This window comes from Ailuropoda melanoleuca, chromosome 6, assembly GCF_002007445.2.
Source record: "Ailuropoda melanoleuca isolate Jingjing chromosome 6, ASM200744v2, whole genome shotgun sequence".
Classification (NCBI taxonomy): domain Eukaryota; kingdom Metazoa; phylum Chordata; class Mammalia; order Carnivora; family Ursidae; genus Ailuropoda; species Ailuropoda melanoleuca.
Genome location: NC_048223.1, coordinates 32,293,170 through 32,311,590, shown reverse-complemented (window position 1 = coordinate 32,311,590; position 18,421 = coordinate 32,293,170). Strand labels below are relative to the sequence as shown.

The window sequence follows — 18,421 nt, the reverse complement described above, 5'->3', positions numbered from 1 at the left end:
CTTAACTTACCTTTTGAGGTTCGTCCGGGGGGTAGCACGTATCTGTAGTTTTTTTTATCGCTGAATAGTATTCCATTGTATGCATATATCACATTTTGCTCATCCTTTCATCAGTGTATGAGTATTTTGTCCCAGGAACTCGCTAACCACGGCACATTCTCTTCTCTTCTCCACGAGACACTTACCACAGCTATAGTTTTGTATTTGTTTTAGTGAATATTTTGTGTGTTGGAGTCACTCATCCACTGTGCCGTGCATTAGAGCAGGGACCTGGTCTGCACCCCACCCCACCCCACCCCACCAGTGTATCCTTTTTTTTTTTTTTTTTTTTTTAAATTTTTTTTTTTTTTTTNTTTGACAGAGATAGAGACAGCTAGCGAGAGAGGGAACACAAGCAGGGGGAGTGGGAGAGGAAGAAGCAGGCTCATAGCAGAGGAGCCTGATGTGGGGCTCGAACCCATAACATCGGGATCACGCCCTGAGCCGAAGGCAGACGGCTTAACCGCTGTGCCACCCAGGCGCCCCCCACCAGTGTATCCTTAGCACTCGGCACAGCATGCCTAGCATTGTCTTTAAAGAACTGAGTCAATTCTTGCAAATAAAACCTAGTTCCTAAACTTGAAATTTATTCAGAAAGTTGGACTTATATAGACTCTCTTTTCTTTAACCACAAGTAAAGGTATCCACATCTGGGGTCCCCGGGTGGCTCTGTCAGTTAAGCATCTGTTTTCGGCTCAGGTATGATCTCGGGGTCTTGGGATCGAGCCCTGCGTTGGGCCCCCTGCTCAGTGAGGGGTCTGCTTCTCCCTCTGCCTGCTCTGCACCCCCCACTGCTTGCTCTCTCGCTATCTCAAATAAATCTTAAAAAAAAAAAAAAGATATCCCCATCAAAGAACCTTTGTACAGCTGACCGTGTTGAGAATTAGGTGCTAGTCCTTGCCAGGTAATATTTCCATGGCCCCTCGACAAAAGAACAAATCTGTCTTGTCGGCATTGTCGTCAGTGAACCAAACCGCTGACACAATGCGATATGAACGTCAGCGTCAGATCCGATTGCCTCTGCATGTGGAAACGCGATGTGTGCTTTTGGAAGCTCTTGTTTTATAAGCAGACAGATCTTTAGGCCCAGTGGTGGTGGAACGGTCTGCAAAAGAGAATCAGTCAGCTTTCCGCTTTTATAGGCCTGGACATCAAAGCTCAGAGTGGATGAGGTACCTTGTCGCCAAAATGAGAACCAGTGGTTCTCGAAGTGTGGTTGAATCAGCAGCAGCACCCTCACCCCTGAAAGGCGTTAGAAAGTCAAATTCTCAGAGCGCCTGGGTGGCTCAGTCTGTTAAGTGTCTGTCTTCGGCTCAGGTTATGATCTCGGGGTCTTGGGATCGAGCCCCGTGTTGGGCCCCCTGCTCAGTGGGGTGTCTGCTTCTCCCTCTCCCCCCTGCTTATGCTTGCTCTCTCTGTCACTCTCTCAAATAAAAAAAAAAAAATCTTAAAAAAAAAAAGAAAAGAAATTCAAATTCTCTTGTCCCACCCAACCTCCCCAATCATGAAACTCTGGGGAGGGCCTAGGGAGCTGTGTTTTAACAAGGTTCCAGGTGATTCTGATGCAGGAAAAGCTTGAAAACCCCTGGTTTAGGCCACAGTCAGGCCTCTTACTACCAAGTCACACCTCTTCTGTGCTGTATCGCCCTAGGGAAAAACAACAGGTCCTTCGATCCAAGGACAGTGGGGTTTAGGGCCTGACTGAGTTGGATATTTGGGGGTGAAGCTGAGTCTGGGAATCTTAGGATCTGAATTGCTTCCCCTGGTGGGTCTCCATAGGCCGGCTTCTCAGCCCTCTTCATCTCGGTGGGAGCCAGGCTGGGGATGCCCGCCCTTCTTTACTCCAGGGCTTTCGTGACTATCAGAATTTCTTCCAGTGTGACTTGATGTGTGTGTTCAACCTTACAGTCCAAAGCAGGGACTCGAATCAAGACTCAGCCCATCGGAAGGATCCCCAGGTAAGTTAGCTGTGTGGTCGACAGCAAGAGCGAAAATGTGAGCAGTGCGCATTACGACGTCTCTCGATATTTTACGGTGTACGTAAAATAGTGTTAGATTCTTCCCTAAAGGCGCTGGAAACTCGAGAGTTAATAGTTCAGGAGGTGAGAAGCAATATTCTGAAAGCCTGTATTCATCCTTGTCAGACAGGTCTCAGTTCTTGCTTTTGGAATTAAATCACCCAGTCTTTAAAAGCAGATTGAATCTCATCATAGATCAAATCCCAGCGCAGTGCATCAAATCTGGTGTTCAAAGTTCACGTTGACTTATGCCGGTGGTTTATCATGTGCTTCTCGAGGCGGCAGCCGCTCTGGCTGAGCCCACCTTTAATCTCTAGGTGGTTCATTCAGCCTGGTCCTTAGGCTCCTCTGCGCAGGCGAGCACCTGCGTAAGGCTGCCTGATGGTCCAATTATACGGGAGCTTCGTGCCGGGGAGTTTTGTAACTTTTCCTTAAATCTTTCTCAAAAATACTTCCACAGTGACAGAGCCAAGGAAACCCACTGCCTGGGTGGTTGTGATTTAGGAGCTGGGCTCGGGCTCGTTCAGACTAAGACGTAATGAAATCGCACACTTAAATAATAAATACCACGTTGTTGTGCGGGTTTGTGGGTGCTCGGACGTTTGCCGTATGAATGATGCTGGGGGAAAGCTTGACCGACCAGCAGAAAACCAGGGTAGTGAACGGCGTGAGGTTTTCCTCCGTCTCAGACTTTGCACTGGTTCTTCTCCTGCAGGGTGTTTTAGGGCAACTTAGAAATTCACATTCCTGATGGCCTGACCTCATCCGCAAGGATTCTGATTCGCTAGGTGTGAGTTGGAGTCAGAAATCCACATTTTTAACAAGCTGCTTCGCTGATTCGGGAAGTAGGAAGTGGCCCACCCAGACGTAAGACACGTTCTTTTTAGAAGGCAAGATACTGCAGTGTTTTTTTAACCTACATTATTGGTTGTCTGTTAATTTTATTTATGGATTGTTTTTAAAGATTTTTAAAATTTAGACATTTATGGTTTTGCCTGTCATGCCCTCCCCACTCTAACCTATTCACCCCTATTTTTCTCCTAAATGAGTATTAAATTATAACATGACAATTACATTTAAATGTTATATGACTAAAACTATTTTTTTTAAACTGAAGTCTTTAATATTCCAGTCATTTTACCACGAACTATAAAGAGTGTGACCTATAACATTTCTACTTCTTGATGGTTTTTTGGGTGATGTTTTGGAAAATGTTCCATGCACATTTAAAAAGAAGTCCTATTGGGGAGCCTGGGTGGCTCAGTCGCTTAAGTGTGTGCCTTTGGCTCAGGTCCTGATCCCGGAGTCCCGGGATTGAGCCCGGAATTGGGTTCCCTACTCAGCTCTCTCTCTCTCAAATAAATCTTAAAAAAAAAAAAAATCCTATTTTTTCACTGGTGTATATAATTATTTGTAAAATTTAAAATAAGACTTATTATGTTGTCTTGGATGTATATTGTTTTCTGTATATCTGTTCAATTCTGGGTGGTGATAGGAGAATTCTACAACCTCCAGTCTGACTGTATTTTATTTTATTTTTTTTGCATTTCTATCCATTTGCTTTATGTATTTTTGATCCTCTGTTTTTGCTTCTTTGCAGTGAAAAGTGTATTTTTTTTTAAGACTTTATTTATTTATTTGACAGAGATAGAGACAGCCAGCGAGAGAGGGAACACAAGCAGGGGGAGTGGGAGAGGAAGAAGCAGGCTCCCAGCGGAGGAGCCCGATGTGGGGCTCGATCCCAGAACGCTGGGATCACGCCCTGAGCCGAAGGCAGACGCCTAACCGCTGTGCCATCCAGGCGCCCCGAAAAGTGTGTTTTAATCCATAGGAGTATCTCAACAGTTTAGAGCTATGAGCTGTATAGCTAGATTGCCTGAGTTAAAACCTAGCCCCATCATTTCCTGTCTGTAAGATCCTAACAAGTTAATCTTTTTTCACTTGAATTTTTCCTCTGTAGAGAGAGGTTATGATCACATCCAGTTCCTCGGACTGCTGGGAGGTATAAATGAGTTAATATGAGTAATAATACATGTAGGAAGCGCTCTGTGAAGATTAGCAGTTATTTTTACAAAGGTTCAGCTTCTATATCTTTAAGATGTCTGAAAGCTAGCATCGTGGTTTTGCTATAGACAGGCTATATCCTGTTACATTTTTCTGATCGATTGAGATTGGATTTGTATTGCATGGCCGAATGTTTGAGAATGACTCAGTTCTTCTGTAATTCTCATGTAATAGAGTATACTGGCCCCCTTGTTGGTGATGAGCCTTAAGACCCTTTGACATCTTAGTACTTTCTGGGGGCTCTTGGAATCTCTGCTTCATTGTGCTTTGGGGGATGGAAGTGGCAGTGGCAATCTCTGGTCATAGTAGAGTAGTAGGTAGCAGAGACTGTTGGAGAAAGTCATCAAGATGACGTGACCACTGATTGACCTGTGAGCTGGTCCTGGGCACTTGGAGGTCTCTCACCCCCTCCTCTGTCCTTGGAATGTGAGTTCCACTGGCCTTTCCTGCTCCCTGAGCCTGCTCCAAGGTCACAGCCTCGAGATGGTGATGTGGTGTTGAGAGCACCTGTGCAGTGTACGTGACCTTTAAGGTTTGGAGGGTGGGCACGTGGGTTCGTCTTGCTGCCGCCCAAGACAAGCCTCCTGTGTAAGTTCTCTTTGCATATTAAATTGGCACCTGCCCACCCGGAGGGGCCGGCCTCCCTTAGGTCCCTCCCTGACCTCCTTAAGCTGCAGTGTCCAATTACCTCCAGGAAACTCCGACTGGGTTGGGAATCCACAGAGACATAACATGACCGTCCCATCATCACAAGTGACAAGAGTTCAGCGGATTTCAGATGTTAAAGCTTGGCTAGGATTGAGGTGGCCCGCAGATGCTGTGCCTTGGAACTTGTAAGGTTTCGGCGCTTCCTCTCCAGGTAATCATGAAAGAAGTTCTAGAAGATTTACCTTCTCTCCCAAGCCAGATGCTCTAAGGGTTATGAGTGTGACTCCTTTCCCGTGAGGAGACCACCATGATCAGGTGTTATGGGCCCACCAGGGATGCATAAATACCCTCTTGCAGGTGACTGGCGGCTCCGAGGAGGTAATTTGTGGAGAACTCGAATGTGTTGCTCTCTGGACATGAGAAGGGCTCAATGCAGGTGGTCATCAGATAGTGGTAGGTTTGAAGACTGAAAGTGAATTTAGGAAAATACACCCACAACTTGGTATTTCCCTTCCTCCTTCACATTCTGAGTTTGCTTTTCTTTGCTGATTTTTCCTCATTTTACTTCTCTGTAAACAATAGATTGGAAGTTTTAGAAATATGATTCTGGATGTCAGAAGTGGTGATATTTCAATTGATAGAAGGGAATTGGGGGTGGGGCAGCTGAAACCTGAGGAATCAGTGTGCATAGTGCTGGAAAGAACCGTTCCTTGAGCTCTGCCTGCACCAGTCAAGTTCTCTTCTGGCATAGGCCCGTGGAGGAGGGGAGGATGCCCAAGGCGGAGAAGTCCAGCCTCTGTGAGAGGGTCTCTGTCTCTGCCAGTTTGGTGTGCTGGTGGGGTGTGGACTCGGGTTCCGGAAGAGTCAGGTGGTAAATAATCCAACCCAGAAGAGTGTCTTCAGTGGTAGACCAAGGTCGATGTTGTCCTTGGTGGGGATGAGGCTGTTGCTCAGACTTCCCCAGCCTGCCATGTCCAGTGAGTTCCAGCAGTGGGGGCAAGAACTTCTTAGAAGATTGGGTGCCTGAGGAAGGTGAGAGCCATCTCAGTGGGAAGAACCAGCCTGGCCACCTGTGGTCAGTGGGAGCTGGGTCCTCCTTCCTCTTTCACGTGGGGCTAGGGGTGGTGGGTCTGGCAGGCAGGGGATCCCTGAGGCTTTGGCCCTAGCATCAGGTGTAGAGATAAGAGGCTGAGCCTCCGGGGAGATGGGAAGAGTCCTGACAGCCTGTTGGAAATAACGCAGGTATGAAAGGTGTCTGCTTAGACGCCACGGAGAGGCGAGAACCTCTTCTTCCTAGGACCTTTACTCTTGTCATTTTAATTTTCACCTTTCGATTCAGATGAAATGATTTAGCTTTTTGTCAGGACCAGCCCGTCTAGCAAAGCTCATCTTCAAAAGAAGGTTTTTTTCACCGCATTTTTTTTCTCTCTATAAATCTCCTGGTTTGGTTGCAACTTCTGCCTGTCTGCATCAGCGAGCTTCTTCTCGATGCCCGCCTCCCATCCCTTCCCGTGACATTTCTGCTGCCGGCTGGAGTTCGGCCCATGGCCATTGGTGTGCTTCCAGGCCCCGTTCCTCCCTGCTCCCAATGTAAAAATGTATGGGTTCCACCTTTCAGACCCTAACATTGAACCTTAATGAAACTGCCAGGCAGCTGGGTGAGATCAGGAGGCTCCAGGTGTAGACTGATGACCTGAGCGTTGTGAGAATGGGAAAGCAGTGCTAGGAAAGGCCCACCGCTGCTCTCTGTGTGTGTGTGTAAGGGAGGGAGTCAGAACATGTGCAGGGAGTGTGAATGTGTGTGCACGTCTGAGTGTGTGAAAGTGGGGTGTGAGTGTGTGAGTTCAAGAATGTCGATGTCAGTGCAGAAGTGTGAGCACGAACGTGAGTATGCGTGCATGTGTGCAGGCACGTGTGTGGGAGCTTGTGAGTGTCAGCGTGTACGGGTAGGGTGGAGTGTGTGCGTGCGCTTGTGCGGGGTTTCTAAAGCAGTGGGGTTTGTGTGAAGGATCAGCCGTAGGCAGTGGCCGGTCCTCAGCCTCTCCAGGGAGGGGGCCCGCCACTTGCCATGCTCCCAGCTTTGGGACTGGCCAGGGGTGCCCCCGGGAAGCTGGCCTACAGGCAATGAAGATGGCTGTCTTCGTGGGTTTGAATTCTCCCCCGGTTCTCTCTCCCCGGCACATTCTTTGCTTTGTTAACACGGCAAATAAAATAGGCTCGCTCTGTATACGACTCGGTCTGCCTGCACAGCAGGTTGCACACTAAAGCTCGAAGACACTAAAAAATAAGAGTAGGAATTAGGCTTGTCTTAACCATTTCTGTAGAAGGAAAGACCTGTAAGAGTGTTTTAGGATTTTATCTAGCAATTTCACTTGGGCTTATGAAGTCTCATTTAGAAATATGGTTAACTTTTCCTATTTAGCATGAAAGCTGGGACTTTCAGATATCGCTCTGAGCTCCGAACAGCAGTACCTGACGCAGCCGTGACCGTGTGGGAAACCAAATTTAATTTCATTCCTCCCAGGGGATGTGATCCACCAGGATTGCCCTCCTTCACGCCGTATGGACAGCGCTCTCCTTTTGGGACACAAGCTCTCTTACCTTCCAGAGGCCATTCTGAAGGAGCACTTTGTGGGGTCGGCTGCAGTTTTTAATCTGCTGGTACTCCATCCCCTCTCTCCAAACAGGGTAGCTTCTAATTGTCTTTAGAAGGGGAGTAAATTATGGATGACCTTCCTTAGCGCACATGATTCAAACCGGCGCCTTTGCATTTAAACTATTTTAGGATGCAGTGGAAATCTTTTTTTTTTTTTTCCATCTGCGACAGGTTAAAATTAAGAATTAAGTTTGAAATACGTATTGTGGAACATCATTAATGCGTTCCCATATCCTGCATAATGGGACGTCATTTGGTTATTCTATCATCCCTATTGGGCAAAAGAACAGCATTCAATTCATTTCTTTGCACCAGCTTCTGAATAATGTCTTTGCAAATATATGGTGAGTTTTTTAAACAGGATGCATTTGGGAATCTGTCTCTGGGAGTGAGGAAAGCCTACAGCTTCCTAATCGATGAGGAGTTGGTAGAAGCAATAAGGAGAAAAATGTCAAATCCTTTCTCCGCTCTGACCAATGGCAGATGCCTTTTCCTTGAAGCCTGTTCAGATCCCCTTCCTTTTCTACTTCCCCCAGTAAAGTGGGCATGTTTATTGATGGGGGATCCTGCAGCTTTGGCCTGGGGTGGGGTGGGGGAGCACACAGAGTGCTGTGGTTGCAGCCAAGTGTCTCTCCCTACACTTGTAAGGAGTATTACCGTTAATGCTCTGCCTTGCCGGGAATGGTGTCTGCATGGCTACAGTCACAATAACATTCAATATAGGTCAAGTTGAAAACATTTTCTCCTAAGGAGAAGGCAGGGTCAGCACTTAAATAATTTGATCATTGGCAGCTCAGAAATGACCCTGCTCTCTCATTGAAAGAGTTTGGTTTTTGCCAGAAAAGAGTCGGAGCAAATTTTTTTTTTAAAGATTTTATTTATTTGTCAGCACATGAAGCGTAAGCAAGGGGAGCAGCAGGCAGAGGGAAAAGCAGACTCCCCACCGAGCAAGGAGCCTGATGTGAGACTTGATCCCAGGACCCTGGGATCAGGACCTGAGCGGAAGGGAGACTTGATCCCAGGACTCTGGGATCAGGACCTGAGCGGAAGGCAAATGCTTAAGTGACTGAGCCACCCAGGCATCCCTGAATCAGAGCAAATTTTAAGTAGGACAGGGACATATGGCTGGCTCGGTCAGTGGAACATGCAGATCTTGATCTCAGGGCTGTGGGTTCGAGCCCCACATTGGGTGTGGAGATTACTCAAAAATAAAATCTTAAAGAATTTTTTAAAGTAGGATATGAAAATACTTTTTTTGTGTGAATTTGTAGGGCTAACTGCTGTATCACATCTTGATCTTTTTTTGTCTTTATTTTTTTAAATTTTTTTATTATAATTTTTTTTATTATGTTAGTCACCATACAGTACATCCCTGGTTTTTGAGGTAAAGTTCGATGATTCATTAGTTGCGTATTACACCCAGTGCACCATGCAATACGTGCCCGCCTTACTACCCATCACCAGCCTGTCCCATCACATCTTGATCTTAATGGCTTAATTCAACAGAACTTTCTTATTCCTGTACCAGCCTGATGGGAGCGCTCCTTGGCAGGTGACTCTTCCAGGTGGTGATTAGGGGACCCAGGCCCCTTACCTCTTTGCCATAGTTGTTGTGGGGTTCCGAAGTTCACCTGCCGATTGTCTCCATTTCCAACCTGTGTGTGTATGAGAGAGAGAGAGAGAGAGAGAGAGAGTGAGTGTGTGAGAGTGGGTGTGTGTGTATGTGGGAGGCAGAGAGAGAATGTGTGTTTTATGGGTCAAGCCTGCATTGCTCTTGCTTACATCCTATTGGCTAAAACTCGAATGGCCACACCCTAACTGCCAGGGAGTCTGGGGAATATATTCTGGCAGTGTCTCCTGGAAGAGGAAGAAAGCTTTTAGGCCAGTGCTTCTCAAACTTCAGCTCCATTAGAATTATCACTCTGGGGTGCCTGGGTGGCTCAGTCTATTGAGTGTCTGCCTTTGGCTCGGGTTATGATCCCAGGATTCTGGGATCGAGTTCCATGTCAGGCTCTCTGCTCAGCTGGAAGCTTCTGCCTGCCACTCTGTCTGTTTGTGCTCTCTCTGTCCATCAGACAAATAAAATTAAAAAAAAAAAAATCAGCTTCCTGGGCTCCTCTCCTAGAGTTTCAGGTTCAGGTCTTGAGTGGGGCCCAAGAATTTACATTTCAAACACGCTCCCAGGTGATGTTGAAGTAGGGACCTGAATTTGGAATAGTCCTGTCTGTGACACATGTCTTTCTTGATTTATCCATGCTAATCATGAAAACCAGAAGTCTGTCTTTATTTTCCTGGCCTAAGTTACGGGAGGGAAGGAGATGGGTAAGATAGGTAGTCTTGGCCAGGCCATTCAGAATATTAGAAATAATTATGAGTGGAAGATTTCTTAGAGGCATTGGAGTTCTGGAGGACTGGGACCTGGGGTGTCAGGCACCCTGCTTCGTGGGAGGGGAGGGGAGTGGGCATCTCTGCTCCTGGGAAGGCAGGTTCCAGCTCTCTGGGTTAGCTCTGCTGGCAGAGGAAAGGGGGAGAAGAAAGTTCCTAAGCAAGTCCAGGAGAGGTGACTTGAGAGGTGACTCAGAGAAAGGGACAAGGGAGGACTGGCATGACAATCAAAGGGGAGTTTGATTGCTGGGGCGAACCAAGCCTGGCCCTTGGATTGTGAGTTTTTGGGTCTCAGGTTATCTGTAAATTGGGAATGACAATGTGTAATTGTTGGGTTGCTGTGAGAATGAATTAGAGCAGAGGGTTGTCAGCTTTCTTGGTTCGTGGTGCTTCTATGTGAAGAAACCCCTAAGTTTCATTTATGAAGTGGTTAGGTCCAAACAACTTCATACATATTTATGCTTTAGCTCCTTGGTATTTGAAAAAATAATAAACATAAATGGAAAAAATGTTTGCTTAAATAACGCTAATTATTTATGAATGGGATGTACGCACCTGCGGGCCCCGCGTGGCTTCTCAAGCCTTGGAATCGTCTTGGGCATTGCTGCCCTCTTTTCCTGTTCCATGTTGATGTTTGCTTCTTATCCCAGCACCTGCTGAAAACCCTACTTTGCAGAGATATGATGTTGTTCAAAGGAATGTAGTGCAATCTAACATTGAAACTGTGAAAACAACCTGAGTTCATGCGTGCACGGTTTCTGACCTGTGTTGAGTATGGCCGTGTAGCCCTCAAAAATGTAAACTATTTTTTCAGTGCCTCTGTGAGTTCATAGTAGTGACCCAGGTGCTTTGGTGCCTGGCTTGGAGACTGGAATTTGGGGGGGTTTCCCACCCCTCCCCTTCATTAATTCATTGAACAAAAGTTCACTGAGTATCTGTGACGTGTCTGGCACTGTACTGGGCGCTGGGGGGGAGAACACACTTCTGCCTCCCAAGGGGTGTCGAGTGTAGTGGGGAAGCTAGATGTGGAATTAGAGGCTTCTGCAAGTATAGACTCCCACTGGGGCTGGGCGGGGAAGGACAATTTCAAGGTGCCATGAGAGCTTGCGGGAGGAATAGTCAAGTATCAGGAGGGTTCTCAAGTTGGTGGTCCTTGAGTTGTTCCCGAAGTCTAAGAAGTTAACAGGGCAAGAAGGCAAAGAAACTGTTGTCTAAGCAGGAGGAATGGCATTCTGGGCAAGTGTTTTTCAAACTGTGATGAAGGACCCCCCTCCCACTTCCCCTCCCCTCAGTTACATTGTGGTTGATTCATGACTAGTGTGTAGCTTGTATGTGTCATGTGTGTTGGGCAACGTCCAGACTGTTTAATGAGACTGATCCACTGATCACGCTGTTGGATGTTAAAGCAAAGCCAAATTGCAAAGCTGTTCTAGACCTGGAACAAGCTGTGGGCCACACTTGGAGTAACTGTGCAAGACAGGGAGGAATAGCATGAGCCAAGGTCCTGCGGTGAGGGAGATGACTTGGGGACTCTGAGGGCGGAGAGGAAAGGCTGGTGTGAATGGAACAGAAAGAAGGTGGAAAAGTCAGCAGGGGCTGTAGTGAGCCTTTAGGCCCCAGGAAGAACTTGAGTCTCAGATGAAGACCTTTTCTTCCTGGCGGAGAAGGGGAGGTTGTGGTGGTGACCTCCTAGGTGATAGGTTGAACGTGTAAACAGACCAGATGTGTGGCTACAAAGGTCTGTTTGAGTGATTTAGGCAACTGGCAGTCCCTCTGCTTTTACCTTGCGATGGCATTGCGGCCTCCCAGAGCAGAGTGAGCTCTTGCCTCTTGGTGTTGAAAATGGTGGATCGGAGGGCCTGCTGGAGTGCGCCAGGTGGCTGAGCATGCCCAGTTCCCTGACAGGTGACCCCTGGAGCTCAGACTCCTTAGGGTTACCCATGCTACTGGCAGGAAGCTCAGGGCTTAGCTTGCTGTTCCCTGGGTGTAAAACGGCCTCTCTTAGAGGCTTAGAGAATCCCAGCTGTTCCTGTGAAGTCCTACAGAGTGTGTTACCTGAGGCTGTGTCCCAGTGCATCTGCTTGCCTTTTTCGGGTGGGGGGGAGGGTCTTTCGGAGGTTTGCTGTGGTATCCATGGGCAGCAGGCGAGGTCATGGGCATTGCACCAAATCCAGAATGGACTTAGCCGTTGCCTTGCCCTAGTGGCCCCTTAAAAGCACCATTCTGACTTAGAAACCCAGGACTCTCTCCCTACTCCTGGGCTGACTTCTGTGGGGCTCCCAGGAGGGACTTTTGGCTTCCTGAATTGAGAGCCTTGGTGTTGATTTAAGGATTACTTTCCTCCTTTGCTGTGAGGAGTGGGCTGGAGAAGAAAAAAAAAATGATGCACTGTGGTTTCTCTGCACAGGTACTTTGTGCTGGATTTTGAGGCTGGCATCCTGCAGTATTTTGTGAATGAGCAAAGCAAACACCAGAAGCCTCGGGGAGCCCTGTCTCTGTCTGGAGCCATAGTGTCCCTGAGTGACGAAGCGCCCCACATGCTGGTGGTATACTCCGCTAACGGAGAGATGTATAAACTGAGAGGTATGTTCTGCTAACTCTTCAGACGGGTCTCAGGGGCTCTAGTCCTAGTTGCCATGGTGATGGCTCTCTCTCTCTCTTTTTTAAAAAAAAAATTTTTAATCACCTTTAACAATTTGCTGTTTGAGGACTCTGTGGTGACAGACACTGCCTCTCTTATGCCTGGGGTGGGGAGAAGGAGCTGACAGTAGGAAGTGCTTGTCCTGACTAACTGAGGAATTAAGGACAGGTGAAAGGTGAGTGACAGTAAAGCCAGCTCAACTTCTGGATTTTAGATTTTTTTGTATTAGCTCAGTGTATATTTTCTTGGACTTTACAGTAGGAATTCTCACTACAGTCCCCTGTGGGGCTATGCTATGAGGACAAAACAAGCCTTTCAGGGGTCAGGGCACCCCTCCTCTCCCAGGGTTTCTCTAGAACCATCTCTTAGTAAAAGGCCCCTTCACTTATATTGTATTTATTCTGGTGTAGTATCAGAGTCTGGTGAGGAAGCCATCTGCTTGGGGTGGAGTTAATTTTTTTTCTTGCTTTTTCCCCTTCTCTTTGCTTCTTGAGAACTGAAGCCTGCTCAGCGTCCTCATGGAGGATAATTCCCCAGGAAGCCCCGCATTGAGCCGTAACTGTAGGTCCTGCTACCCCCAAGGCACATTCATTGTGTAGGTTTTAGCAAAGCCAGACCTGACTGTAGCAGTGTGATTGGATTGCTAGATCATTCTTCCATCATTCCATTGCAGTTGCATTGCCAGAAAAGTGGTCAGTTTTCTTCTAATGAAATAACAAAAATAAAAATCCCAATGTCCATGTTGGTGTGTGTGAGTGTGCACACGTGCACGCGTGCACATACACACACACAGACACTGAGTCAGTGTTATTAAGGTCTGAGGAAGAAGAGTAGGACTTGTATGTAGTAAGTGTTGGGGGTTGGTTGAGAATTCCTCCTTCTTATGCTTTTCTTTGCCCAACTAAGGGCTCAGTACAAAGAAAAAGCTGCTTCTGTCTCACCTTGCCCCAAGGAATGGACAATGATAGGTTAGCCTCTGCAAAGCCAGACCGAGGGCCCAGCCTCCTTATCTCTGAGGCCAATTTTCATCATCCCACCTCTAAGCTTTACTGCCAAAAGATGCAATAAGCTAATGTTTCTTTATTATCCATATACAAGCCATATTTCAGAATCTAGAAAACAATCCGAAAACCTATGAAATAAAAATGCCTATAGTTGAAAAAAGTTTTTCAGTTTTTGGAAACGTGGGAAGATTCATGTTCTCTTTGGAGATTCATGCAGTGTGTGTTCCAGCTGGCTAGATTTATATGGTCCTTGCTTTCGTTTTGTTGCTTATTGCTTAATAAATTGTTAGAGCAGGAACAAAAGTAGGTAAAAAACTTAATGGCACCCGCCTGTGGTTTATAAAATGACACAAACCCATACAAATGAAAAAGCCCAACTAATATGACAATTGAGCCATCTCCTTTTGCCTTTTAAGAGTTGATACTATTCTCAGGATTATTAAACCCCAGGGGTTGGTTTGTTTTTTGTTGTTTTTTTTTAAAGGTAGCTTTAATAGCAAATACAAAAGTTTTATTATCTGCGTGACATTATCGCAAGGGCTAAATTTAGCGTAAAGTTAGGAACTGCAGAATAGGCGGGATAAATTTCTGCAGATACATGGCTGGTGCTTGGCTCATCCCAAGAGGATCTGGGTGTTAGTTTTTTCCTTGCACCTGTCACCTACACGGAGAGTTGAATGAGTCTTGATGTCAGTGGATGCACGGCTTCTGAGAGTGTTTTTGGTGCTGAGCCTTTGAACAGAACTGCTGTAAACTGGCAGTTCTTCCCTTTTCCTAAAGAAAATGGCTCTAGTTCCGGCAGAATCCTTTGGAAGTCAAGTTCACCTGGTCTTACTGGTCCACCACTCCAGATTTCCTCACCTGAAAGTTCAAGCTGAAGTTGAGTTGTGTTGATTGAACAACACTGAGGCCCATTTCTCTAAACTTCCAAGGGAATCTTTCTGTATCTGGCATAGTCAACATTCATGCGGTTAATGTTATATTAACCTATTTACACAGTTAATTACGCAGTGAAATTGATGACTTAGATTTTATTAGAACCTGTTATGTATCCATGATAGTTTAAGAAAATAATGTGATATATTTGAGAAATGGGGGTCTAGATGGAAGGTAATGACCATATACTTGGCTTGTATTTGAATGTCTCTGGGGGAAATTTGTGGACCTCTATAGCAGCATTTGGTATGTCGTTCTGTCCAATCATAACATGAATCACTGAGGACACATATTAAAATAATTCAGTTGAATGCTTATTTTGTAGACGTTGGTGAGTCCATAGTACAACTCTGGAAATACCCAAAGGCCCTGAGAAACTATACTTTGAGCCTCTCATTCGCCACATGTGTAGAGGTGCTTAAAAATAATCACGTGTTTCCTTCCCTGCGGTTTATTTTATTTTTTTATAGGTTTATTTATGAGAAAGTAGTGGGGAGGGAGTAGAGGGGGATGGAAAGGGGGAGAGAATCTCCAGCAGACTCCCTGCTGAGCTCGAGGTGCCACACAGAGCTCGATCCCTGGACCCTGAGATCATGACCTGAGCTGAAACCAAGAGTCAGACACTCAACTGTCTGCGCTACTCAGTGCCCCCCCTCCCCCCTGCCTTTTTAAAGGAGTAGAAATGACTTTTTTTCAGAGGAGGTTAATAAAAATGGCAAAATTGTTCTTATAAAGATGGACATTTCAGAGGATGTTTTTAATGTGGTTTAAGAGGGAATTTTCTGTTGAGATTTAGTGAACTTTGCTTTTTTTTTTTTTTAAATGTAAGCATAGACTGCTTGAGAATATTGTGTTCAGCCTTTGTTTTCCCCTTTGTTCTCTCCCCACCTCACTCCCTGGGCCCCCCCACCGCCTTAGGTGGGTGTAGAAATAGGTTGGATGCCTTTTAGAACCATCTCTGCAAGCCTTTCTTTCTCTGTTTTAGCTGCCGATGCAAAGGAGAAACAGTTTTGGGTGACTCAGCTTCGAGCTTGTGCCAAATACCACATGGAAACGAGTGCTAAGGTAAGTAACCATGGGGTAGCAAGGAGGCATTGGAGTAATTTGGCTAGCTACCCTTCAGCCCAATTACCTGTTTGTTGGGGAAGCTGTTTTTCATGCCATTTTTGAAGTTAACCCCTGTAGTGGAATTCATATTGTCCTGCTGCATTTAAATCTAAAGCCAAGAGCAAAGTAGTAGGATTAGCTTGCAGGTAGAATGAAGAGGCCTGCAGACACCTCATTGGAACTGATTCTGGGAGGAACCTTCTATGACTGTGTGATGTCCATTTAGGCAGCTGTTGAAGTCTGTTGAGCAGCTGAGTGGATAATCTCACTGAAGGGGAGGAGGAGTCCGGTTTACTGTTCGTGAAGACTAATTGTGGTCAGTGATCCTTAAATAAAGCCTAGACCTCAAATTGATGAAGAATCCTGCAAGGAGATTTAGCATTCCAAGTATAGACATGTTCTCGGGTCATTTGGCATCCAAGTATGAATTCTTTTCTCGTCAGGATTCGGTAGGAGGTCTTAGATCAGATATGACCTAGGGAGATGGGAGGTAGGCATTTTCACGGATTATTTGGAGGATTTTCTAGCATTAGAATACAGAAAATAATTGCCAAATAAATTTATTCAGGGCAATAAATTTATTCAGGGCAATAAATGTTTGTTGAAATCCATGCTCAAAGGACTACCCCTTTTATATCATGAATTCCAATGTAGGTTCGGTACCTGATTGCAGTGTTTTCCGACATTCTATGCATGCAATAGAAAGACCCATCTACAAGAAACTTCTGGTGATTTTAATCCTATAGCCAGTCTGTCTTGCCCAAAGAATGGGGAATGTCTTGCTTAGGTACACCTCCCTGTTCTGCCTCCAAGTACAAACTGAACGGATTTCTTCATAATGATTTTGTTCACTGTTTATTTTTTTTCTTTTCTGAGACCTCTTTTCCTTGACTTGCTTACTAGCTTACTACTGTTTTGCTGTCACCCCTCTTTTTTTTTTTTTTTTAAAGATTTTATTTATTTATTCGACAGAGATAGAGACAGCCAGCGAGAGAGAACACAAGCAGGGGGAGTGGGAGAGGAAGAAGCAGGCTCATAGCGGAAGAGCCTGATGTGGGGCTCGATCCCATAAATGCCGGGATCACGCCCTGAGCCGAAGGCAGACGCTTAACCGCTGTGCCACCCAGGCGCCCCTGTCACCCCTCTTGACTTCCCCACGCAGAACCTGGGTTTACCATAGGTAGGGCCCTACTTCTAAAACTTTTTTTCCTTTCTGGCTTGCTTTATTTTTTAGGAATTATGGTAGGTGTTCTGGACATTTCATCAGTATTTTAGAAACTCCTACGTAGGGCAGTTAATTTTTTTTCTTTTTATATGTATCTTTTTACTTTTTTATAAAACAGAACAGGGGCACCTGGGTGGCTCAGTTGGTTAAGTGGCTGCCTTCGGCTCAGGTCATGCTCTCTGGGTCCTGGGATCGAGCCTTGTGTTGGGCTCCCTGCTCAGCGGGGAACCTGCTTCTCTCTCTCAGCCTCTCCCCTGTCTGTGCACTCTTTCTCTCTCTCTCTCTCTCTCAAATAAATAAATAAATAAATAAATAAATAAATAAATAAATAAAATCTTTAAAAAAAAAAGCCCACAAAAAACAGAACAGACGGGTATAAAATAAAAAGGACAGATCTCCCTCTCTTGCCATGTATGCTCATTTTTCACGCTCTTTTTGAAGTTACCCCCTGTAGTGGAATTCATATTGTCCTGCTGCATTTAAGTCTAAAGCCGAGAGGAAAGTAGTAGAATTAGCTTGTACATAGAATGAATCGGTCTGCAGACGCCTCATTGGTACTGATTCTGGATTCTTGTACATCATTCACGTAGATTGAGACTTGTTGGGACGTATGTATATCTGTATTTGTGGTTTTTACACAGATGGGATCGTCTCATGTATACAGTCCCTCCCCCCTTTTTAAAGGCATTTTGGAGATCTGATTAGACAAATGGGATCTATTACACTCTCCTTAGGATGGATGGATGGTGTTCTAAGGAATGGATGTCTGCTTTATTGAAGTCCTCTACTGGTGGGCATTTAGGTTCAACATAATGCTAGAGTAAACATCCTTGTGCATATATCTTGTTGTGCCTCTCGGTGTACGTAGGAACTTACATTCAGTGGAATTGTTGGGTCGTAGACTGTGTCTGCTATGTTTTCCTAGACATTGTTAAATTGTCTTCTAAAGAAGTTCTCCTAATTTGTACTGCCACCAATTTTGTGTGTAAAGATGCATTTCCCCCTCTAACGGTGGCTCTTCTAACGTTCAGTTTTTGACAGTCTCATGGATAAAAAATTAATCCCCCATGATTTTCATTTTCATGTCTACAGTGACTGGGGCTGAGTGTGTTTTCAAATGTTGATTGCCACGTGTATTTTTTTGATGTGATCTGCCAATTTTTATCCTTCATCCCTTTTTCTATTGAATTCTTTTTTTCCTCCTTAGTTTGCACTTAGCTGTATGTGTATTGGGCGTATTTGTCCTTTGCCTGTCATTTATATTATAGAATTTTCTCCTGGTAGGTCACCTGTATTTTGACTTGGGGTACATTTTTTGCTATGTAGGAGATTTAATTTTTGCGGTCAAATTTATGAATATTTTCATTTTTGGCTTTTGGTATTATATCATGCTTAGCAAAGGCTTCTTTGTTCTAAAATGATGAAAACATTCTTTAATGTTTTCCTCCAGTGAATTCATAGTTTAATTATCATGTTTCAATCATTGGTTCATCTGGAATTTATTTTGGGTGTAAGAATTGAGGTCGGGAAACCAACTTGAAGTGCACTGATCTTTTAATGAATCACTGGAGACCAGGAAAGGTAAAGACCTCTTCATGATAGTAAGAAACAGGAAGGGAATTTAAAGATTCTCTGAAGGAGAATTTGATTTATTGATGTGTTCTCTGGGTGGTTTCAAGAATACAGATTAACCTGTTA

The 18,421-nt window shown here is 45.3% G+C and overlaps 1 protein-coding gene across 3 annotated transcripts in view; it reads left to right on the top strand.

Moving 5' to 3' along the window:
- OSBPL10 (oxysterol binding protein like 10) overlaps window positions 1-18,421 on the top strand; it is a 292,741-nt gene that overhangs the window by 88,818 nt on the left and 185,502 nt on the right. For all 3 annotated transcript variants that reach the window (XM_034662125.1, XM_034662124.1, XM_034662123.1), the window contains exons 2-3: window positions 12,218-12,393; window positions 15,377-15,456. In XM_034662125.1, the coding sequence (XP_034518016.1) occupies window positions 12,218-12,393; window positions 15,377-15,456 (256 nt within the window). The remainder of the gene's footprint in view (window positions 1-12,217; window positions 12,394-15,376; window positions 15,457-18,421) is intronic.